This window comes from Egretta garzetta, unplaced genomic scaffold (genome assembly GCF_000687185.1).
Source record: "Egretta garzetta isolate BGI_Z169 unplaced genomic scaffold, ASM68718v1 scaffold163, whole genome shotgun sequence".
In the NCBI taxonomy this organism is placed as follows: domain Eukaryota; kingdom Metazoa; phylum Chordata; class Aves; order Pelecaniformes; family Ardeidae; genus Egretta; species Egretta garzetta.
The window spans coordinates 6,519,240-6,528,672 of NW_009259308.1; the positions used below are offsets into that span (position 1 = coordinate 6,519,240).

The 9,433-nt window shown below is 36.1% G+C and overlaps 1 protein-coding gene across 4 annotated transcripts in view; it reads left to right on the top strand.

Moving 5' to 3' along the window:
* OMA1 (OMA1 zinc metallopeptidase) overlaps positions 1 to 9,433 on the top strand; it is a 23,407-nt gene that overhangs the window by 1,740 nt on the left and 12,234 nt on the right. Inside the window, exons 1-7 of one of the 4 annotated variants that reach the window (XM_035891812.1) lie at positions 1 to 31; positions 522 to 1,050; positions 1,467 to 1,695; positions 2,761 to 2,934; positions 3,029 to 3,136; positions 4,709 to 4,837; positions 9,186 to 9,260. In XM_035891812.1, coding sequence (XP_035747705.1) covers positions 542 to 1,050; positions 1,467 to 1,695; positions 2,761 to 2,934; positions 3,029 to 3,136; positions 4,709 to 4,837; positions 9,186 to 9,260 — 1,224 coding nt within the window. In that variant the 5' untranslated portion in view covers positions 1 to 31; positions 522 to 541. Of the gene's footprint in view, positions 32 to 52; positions 273 to 521; positions 1,051 to 1,466; positions 1,696 to 2,760; positions 2,935 to 3,028; positions 3,137 to 4,708; positions 4,838 to 9,185; positions 9,261 to 9,433 lie in introns of those variants that run through there. The other 3 variants (XM_009636241.2, XM_035891813.1, XM_035891811.1) reach the window with 3 other exon arrangements.

Consider the following 9,433-nt stretch of genomic DNA (forward strand, 5'->3'; position numbering starts at 1 on the left):
GCTGCCCGGCGGGAAGGCCTTTCCGGACCCCGTGAGTCAGAGGCTTCCGGCTGGGGAGACGCTTGGTTTCGCTCTGTGGGGCCGTTTTGTTTCTAGGCTGGGTGCAGCAGATATGCGCACTGCGCTTAAGAGCAAAATAGTAGCTGAACGCTCGATAGATCCCGTTTTTCCTCAGTATGTACGAATGGCACCTGTGGCAAGGAGCCCAGCACGGAGAGGTGATGATTCACACGTCTTCCACGAGGGACACCTACAGTCATTCTGATCTGGTGGTAATAAAAGCAAAAGAAAAAAAAATCGCACTAAGATCTAAGACCTTGCCTTTTTTACAGTTGAAAGCAGATTGGTACCTTAAAACTGCAACAGGATGCAGTTGTAACTGTGGCTTTTTTTTGTGCAATGCAACTATTGGCAAACAAATACATGGTATCTGTTCAGGAGAAATGAAATAATGTTTCAGAGTTTCATCTTTGGGTGGTTTTCTTAATACCTCTCTGCTATTTTTTTTTTCTTTGTTTCAGGGTAACCAACCAAAGAAGTTATGAATATCATCTGTGGTCTAAAGTTGCCGGGCAGGAACTGTATTTTCTTTCATTTGGCTTCTTTGACCAAGCATGGGAAGTGCAATAATCTCTATAGGTTTTATGCAGGATATTGCCGGACTCAAGTCAGTTGTACACAACATAGGTGCCAAAGGCTGGATTTGAGTGGAAATGGTAGAAACTGTTTTTTGACTGGAAGCCCTGACTCCTGTAGAAACTTCAGCAGTAGAGGACTGAGGTGTCTTTTGAACGTCCCAAATACAGAAGTATACAAGAATGCACACCACAGTTCAGGAAGGCTTTGCTTCCAGTCTTCTCTGCCATTGGGAGAGAAGATCACATCCCTTCAGATCAGTTCTGTAGGACAACTCCTACATAATTTTTCTGCTTGGAACATTCAGATCATCAGGTCTTTTCATACAACACCGTCAGTTCAGGCTGCACCAGTTCCTCTTTTCTGGATTATTGTTAAGCCAGCTCAGAAATTATTTGCTATCATTCTTGGCAGGTAAAATACTATCTTACTTCCTCTCTAAATCTAAGGCCCAGTATGCAAAGATGTGTGCATGAGTTTGTGGAGAATGGTACCTGTATTTGTAGTATTTTCATTTTAATATCTGTGCAAAATTTTGTAGGACTGGGGCCTAGACTTACAGTTTGCTCAACAAGAAGTTGTTTCCATTGTCAGAGGTGTTAGATGTGTCTTTTGCTCTTCTCATTGTCATTTACATGTGGTAGAGGGAGATGAACCAAGACACTAAGGGGCATTTTCTTCTGTGAGAGGGAAGAAATGGAGTGGCGTAGAAGCCAATTAGAGTATAACCTTCCATAAGCTCATATATGAGGTGAGACTAGTACAGAATACAGACACTAACAAATTGCTTTTTAACTATGTTCTAAGTTGCCACTGTTTGTATCTTACAGGAGCATAAGAAATTGGTGGAAGGCGCTTCCTCCTAATAAACGGGAACTTTTTAAAGAAAGTGCAAGGAAAAATAAATGGAAGATACTCCTGGGTGTTAGTAGCTTAGGAGTTTTATTTGTCGTGTTTTATTTTACTCACTTGGAGGAGACACCCATCACTGGGCGTGCTCGACTGTTGGTGTTTGGAAAAGAGCATTTTAGGGAACTGTCACAGATGGAATATGATATGGTAAGATTTAAAAAAACTCAAAACATTATAAAACAGTTAGTGCTTTTTTTTAGTGATGAGATAGTCCAATTAATGAGATGGGCAAACAGACCTAGTGGTGTCCTAGTAAGTTTTGAATTTCATGCTCAGAACCCTGCAGAGTACCCCCATCAGTTACCTTCTGCTCTTGTCCCTATCCTTTTTAAGAGTTCCCTTTCCATAAGCAAACCATTCAGGGACACACAATGATTAAAGAACACATTATATGTATGTAGCAAACATTTCTGACTGTGTAACTGTGATATAACAAGAAATACAGAAACATGGTAGAAGCAATAAAAGCGCAGATAATAGGTACATGCTCAGATTTCTCTTTTTCTGTGCTGATTTGAGCATTTTGAGTACTTGTTTAAGGTCCTCTCTTCTAAGCTGTCAGTTTGTAAGGTTGTACTCTCCACCTGCATTCAATTCTACTTCTTTTATTTTTTTTTTCATTGGATCAGCTCATTTTTCTTTAATTGCTTTTAAACTGTCTATTGCACTAATTTCTGTAACTTTGAGTTCTGTGACTTTCTGTTCTAAAGCTAGTGAAACTTGGTCATTCATATACAAATATCACTGTATTCCTGTCTGACAGAGAATGTGAGATAAGAACGGAGCTAGTACAAGTATATATTCAAATTACATCTTTTATATAAATTTGTCCACCTTATAATTTACAACAGAAATGTACAGATACAGAAAAATTATAAATTCAAATGGAAATTCAGGAAGGTATAGAAAGGTTTGCCAAATTGTGATGCCAACTTAACTGTGGAAAACAGCAGATCCAGGAGGTTGTAGTACCAATTTTATACTGTCTTATTTTGTTCTGTGGTGAATTTACTTCCTTTTAAGTTTATTAATCCTTAACTTGTGGGTCTGAAAGCGTGAACTCTAATATATTGGCTTTGGCTATATGAAAGAAAAATGTATTAAAACTTAGTGGCTACACACAACTTAGTTAAATCTAAATTGTTTACCAGTTATTCATTTACTGTGTCTTTGTTCTGCATGGCAATCAATGATTTATTTTTTTTTTTTCAGTGGATGGAGGAATTCAAAAGTAAAATGTTACCTGAGACAGATGCACGCTATCAGGTTGTGGAGAGGGTTGTTGGTCATTTATCTGAAAGCAATAAGGACATCCCACAGGTCTCGGTGCTCAAGTGGGTTATCCATGTGGTAGATGAACCAGGTGTAAATGCTTTTGTGCTTCCAGTAAGTTGAACCCAATACAAAAATTATTAGTAATATTGAAACAGCATTTTATTCATGTGTCTTCTACTAATTTTCACTCTCTTTTTGGTCATAGAATGGCCAAGTGTTTGTTTTCACTGGATTGCTAAATGCAGTTTCTGACATTCATCAGCTGTCTTTCATTTTGGGACACGAAATAGCGCATGCTGTGCTGGAACATGCAGTAAGTATTTAAAGAAAACTGTCTAAAATTCTTAAATGAATTCTAATCACTTTAATTAAGATTTTTGCTATCACTATCAACCAAAGTTTCAGTGTTACTCTTTCTAATTAACGACAAATTGAGTTTGAAATGAGAGTATTCTAATACAGTATATCCTCATGTAGTGTCTGCCAATGCTTTTTTTGTAACTGTATGGACGGATTATTGCTCACTATTAACAGTCATTTAGAACTTGGAATGGAGACGCCTCTCCTTCTGTAGTGCAGACATAAAGAACTAGAGGCACTCAGGAACTCACTTTGTTACTCTTAGACTCGTTAATATCTACAGAAGTGGATATACTTTAATAAATTATTCTCAGTTACATGGTATTTTTCTTACAGTAGCAGACAGTTTTAGAATGCCAAACTCCAGAACGGCTGGAGCTTGGTTCTGCATTTACAGAGGATTGCTTTCACAGACTTAATTTTTCCATATCCTGACATGGATGTGTTGAAATTGGTAGTTCTTTGCCATTTGAACAGAATGGATGTGATAATTTTGTTGTGCTTTGTAGGTACAACTATGAAAAAAGAGGATGATAAGGAAATATGTCTCATACTGTTCTAGATTGGCATGATTTGCCAGAAAGTGCTGGTTTGCTTCCAAATTGATTTCTTTCTGTGTATGTCATTTTAAAAAATAGTATTCATTACCTACCCATCAGTTTGAGAAGACTTAATGAGAAGCTTGTAAACATAAAGACCCTGCTAAAATTGCAAAGCTAATCTGGAAATGGGTAAATACATTTTAAAGGCAGTGGAAAAACAGAATTGCTTTAACTGCATCTTGCATGATTTTGGATAAACGACAGTTCAGATCATGGTTTCTTGGGCTCAGTTGAGCCAACTAACTTGTTAAACTTTAAGAAAAATATTTCTAATAATAAAAAGAACTTAACTTGTTTGTATGGAACCTGTGTCACCCAACTGGCATAGAGAAAAAAGTATTGCATGATCTGGCTTGTAAGTGCTCAGATCAATTTGTTGCATGTCAAATACAGCTCTGAAAACAGAACAATTTAAATTTATTTCTTCAGGTTCTCTTAGTTTTCTGAAATTAAAGGAATGTAACAGAAAATAAAGAATAAATATATTATGCCTAGTGTCCCCTTATCCCATTAGTGTTCCTGTCTAAAAGATGTCTATCTCTTCTCAGATTAATGTAAAGGATGGTCTTCTAGGTATTTTTGTAGATTTTTCGTTCCAGCCTAGGTGTTTCATGGCCTTTTTACTGAAGAACTCTGTCTGCACGCTGCCATTATCTTTTCTGAAGCTTTGAATCTCTGAAATTGGGATATAGCCAAAATGTGTTTGTTCCAGATGTATTTATGCAGTTGCTGTGGATTCTAGACTGAAAGTACCTTATATCCAACTGGATTTTTTTGTGCAAGCAGGCAAGCTTATGCTTGCCCTGTTCATGCGGCTGAACAGAAAAAAAAATTAGTGATTTTTACAGTGTTTCCAAATTCCATTATGTTCTAAAGAAGCATCAGACAGTAAGGAATGAAAATGGGACAATTTCTGTTTGCAGGCAGAGAAAGCCAGCCTCGTTCACTTCTTGGATTTTCTATCACTCATCTTTCTCACTATGATTTGGGCCATCTGTCCCCGTGATAGTTTGGCAGTTGTTGGCCAGTGGATTCAGAGCAAGTTACAGGAGGTAAGACTGACGTTTCGTATTACTCTTCCTGACTTCATGGAAAAACATTTTTAATCTTGGGGACATAGTATCACTAAATAATATGTTTGGGGGAAAACAACAAGAGGAGAAATACTATAAAAAAAATTAATATTTGAGTATGGTTTTGAATGAAATATATTTTTATAAATCTGCATCTGCTTTAGTTGATATATATCTTCATTTGTCATCTTGAAGAATTTAGATCTCCCCAAGTGATTCGATTTAGCTGAACAGGCTCCGAGTACCTGCCTGCCAATTGTTAGATGATTGTCTTTTAGAAATGTAGCTCACTTTTTAAAGTTGTGTATGTTGAAATGCCACATTTTTAAACTGTCTTAAGTTGTTAAATTGTTTCTAAACCAAATAAAATATATGGAATTCTTTAAATACATTGTTAGTGGTAAGAATGGATTTCCAGGATAAGAAAATTGAGAATCTAACCATTTTTTTAAAATATAAACCATACTATAATAAAACTTACTGAAATAGTCTTTTCAGACAGCATATATTCCAATAAAGTAAAATTCAGTGTCTTTGTGGTGCTAGTTTTCTTCAGCGGTCTAATTTACTCTCTGCCTCCAGACAGTTACTGATCCATTTCTTTTTAAAAAAGTGGGGGTTTTAAATAAATTTTGCTAACATCATAAAACTTGAATCTGAATTTAAGTGAAAGAGCTCTTTGGTTTCTTTGACTTCTCTCGATGCTTTTCCTGAGATTTCTCCTGGTTCCTCAAAAGCATAAAATTAAACATAACCAATCTGTTTTGTTAGTTCTTATGCTAATGGGTAGATGTGTGGATTTTGAATATAAATTATCTCTAAAGAGCTTGGGTATTTGTACAAGTAGCTAAGAAACCAATACATTGAGGAATGCTAGCCAGCATTTTGAAGAGCTGAAGTTGGAAAAAGCAAAGTGTGAATCAATCCTGAAACTGCTTATAATTTAGACAGCAAGGTTTAACTCCCTGTCAGCATCTTTTCTCTTCTTGTAGGCTAACTGCAACTGATATTTTGGCATCATGGATTGGAGTTGTGCTTTAGATTGCAAATGGAATCTGGGTTTAAGCTTGTAGTCCTAGTGTGCTATAGGAAAGATTTGTCATATATGGGATATTTTACAGTAATGTCCTGGTTTAAAACTCTGATCAAACTTCAGTAACATTAAACATGTCCATATGTAATTCAGAATAAACAAGTGATTAATACTGGCAAAGCTTTCATCCCGTATATGCAAAAGATGCTGAATAGAAATTTTTGTTTCTCTTAGTCTCCCAGGCGTGCAGTGTCTGTTTGTTTCCTTCATTCAACATTTGCCTATTGTGCTTACAAGAAAATGAATCTTTCTGCACGTTTTCTAAGGATGTTTCTTCTCCTCTTATTCTGTAACTGTATTTTACTTTTTAAAGTTTTAGCATCCCACTCTGTGAAAGGGTTATTTAAGCCTCATTGCAGTAATTGCTTCTGTTTCAGTGTTTGTTTTTCTTTTATTTCCTCAGAGGCTTAACTTTTTTACCTACTCACTATAATTTATTTTTTATTATTGACTATAAGTAGCTTCCAGTGGCCCTTTGTAAGCCTTTTGGCATGTTAGCTCCAGTTCTGCTTTTTTTCTCCGCAGCTGGTAGGTTTGCTTGCCTTAAGAAACTGTTAAGTTCTCTTATGGAATTCATTCATGGTTGTTCTTTAGTCATGTATTTCTGAACTGAAGCATGTTGGCTTTGCTTTTACAGCGGTGGTTATTTTATATGGGAATGAAAGCCTAGGAATTATTCTTGGAATAGCACAAAGCATGACTCCGAGTTTTACTCATGTCCTGCACATTAGTTTGTACAGATGCAGTATTTCATATTCCCTTTCTTGTCCATCTCACACCATCAGATTTGTGTTTCATGTTGAAACTGGTTATTTGTGGATAGTCAACTTACCTGGAACTTCCTTTTTCTTTAACATACGCAGACAGCTCTGGTAATTGATTTGAAAAATCAAATCTTTCTGTTCTTTATTATGTCCAATTTCTGACAAGGATTTTTGATCAGAGTTTGAAGATCTAATTTTTCATTGCAGCACACTCACAAAAGACTCTTAAAAAAAATCCATTTTTCAGTAGCAGATGAGTAGTATTGTATGTTAGATGCCTCAAGACCCTTTTATGTGACCACAGCTGAGACTTTATTGGCTAGAAGCACACTGTGAAAGAGAGCCCAAGCTTTCTCAAGAGATTCAGATTATTTTATATTTTTAATTTTATATCTGCAGAAGAAACACATAGAATTCTCAAAAATTGCAGAGGACGCATTTAAGTCTCTTACACCTTAATGAAATTTTGGTAATGATCAGTACATAAGAAACCTGGAATCCTACTTGGTCATAAGCTGTATCTAGCATAAGAATGTCTGTAAGGAATCACATCAGAGTCTGCTCAGGCTCGTATCTTGGCTGTGACTGGCCAGTAGCAGATACATAGAGAAAAATTAAAGGAAATAACAGCAATTATAGGATGACAGTTTTTGCAGATGCCATCCCGGCTTCCGCTGTCTGCAGCATGGGTAGGTCCTGAACTAAGAGATTGCATTAGTGTTGTGTTTATTTTTAAAAATATAGCCATGGTTTTGTGGGCAGTATTGGGATAGACATACAGGTAAATAGTCATGCCCTAGTGCTTAACTATAAATGCAAATAAAACTATTTAAGGGGTAAGAGTTTAAATGCTACCATCTTCTTGCTGTCCCAGATGTCTCTTTCTAGATGGTCTGTTAAGATACATGCATTCAGACCATCCATTTCCTAGTTCCTGAACTTCTGCAAATTTTTTTTTGAGATAGATGCTACCCCTTCTTACTTAAAACCTCTCAGAGAAGAAAACCACAAGCGGTTGTAACTGAAGAAACAGAAAGCTGCCTGCTTGTGTAAGCCTCTGTTCCAGTTAGTGCTTTGAGTAGTCCTGTTGCCTGCTACCAGTTTTGTAAACAAATAGTTTATCTGACTAACTGGGAAATGGTGCTTCAGGTATATGTGACAGACTAGCCAGGGATATCTTTGCTGTCTAGTGGATATATGAACTCCAGTAGACCCAGAGCAGTTTTCAAAGCAATAGAAATATATATTCCACTTCAAGTAATGACTTTATCATCAGAAGATTTTAAAAATATATTTATAATTGCAATGTTTAAGGTCTGTAAGGAAAATGAGAATTTAGAAAGTGAAATAATTTATGCTTACTTATAAACCAGCGTATTTGGCTTTAAAAAACCTGTAGAGGGTCAGCTTTGGCTGGCTTTTATTTTTGACCTAGTAAAGAAAAACATCAGTACTACTTTAGAAAGAAGCAAAAAGTTACAGATACCTTTATGTACTCAAGGGCTTGGACAGCTTCTTTGGTTCTCTTCATTTCTATCTGCTCTGTCTTCGCTTTTTTTTTTTTTTTTTTCCTGGAACTTATAAGGAGGACATATTTTTATAACCAGATAAAGAGCTGATAAAACCTTTTTCGCTTCACTAACCTTACACATCCCCATTCTTCAGTTGATATTTCCTAATCAATGCCTAGACCAGAATGTTGTGACGTGTTCCTTATCTCTGCAGGAGCAGGCTGTTTTAACAAGTCCTGTTTTGCATTTACTATAACCTGATAGATTAGGGCAAGGTTGCCCAAATCTACATGAATTACATATGCCAGAAGATACTGGTATATGTGACTAAACAACCATTTGAGAAAACTACCTGTCTTTTAGTGTGTGTTAAGACCCTGTCATACCCTAGAAAAATGGGAGAGGAGTTGGTCAGGTCTATTTTCTAGTTTGATTTCTCAAGGGCAATTTGCAACTTGCATTGGGGGATAATCGTGACAAAGAAGTGACTTTTGCATGAAAATGTTTATGACTACATTCCATAATGTGGGCTGTTTACCATACAAAATAGATCATACCAGGTTTTAAGACAGTCATCATAAAAAATTTAGGGAACCGCTGAAATTTTTTTACATACAGTTGCTACAACAAAAGTCTTATTGCCAATAAAAGAGCAAAGTGAAAAAAATCTAATTTAAAGTTGACATTGACCCTTTAGTTGCTGCAAAATGCTGTGAGACTGGCTGATGAGAGGGGCCATGAAAATATGTATAATTTGAATTAATTTCCACTGAATACAGGATCAATGAATTACATGTATTGGAATTAAAGATTACATTAAGAAAATTGATACTGAACATATGCAATGTGAACATGATAAATAAACACCATTTCTTACAAGGTTAGAAAAATAACTACAATGCTCTAGCTTTGTACACATTCACAACCAAGAAATAGAGCTTTGATGTGCTTCTTTGCAGTTTGTGTTTGATAGACCGTACAGCAGAACATTGGAGGCTGAAGCTGATAAAGTGGGACTTCAGTTTGCAGCAAAGGTAACTACAACTGGTTTGTTTTAGTAGCAATTTACCAGTCATTTTTCAGTTTCTTTTATAAACAGAGGAACTTTCACACTTCATACAGAGGTAAACTGTGTGTGGGAGGGTTCTCAAATTTTTAGAGATAGGTGGTTTAAATCAGTAATGGGAAATAAAACAGTTTGTAGGGA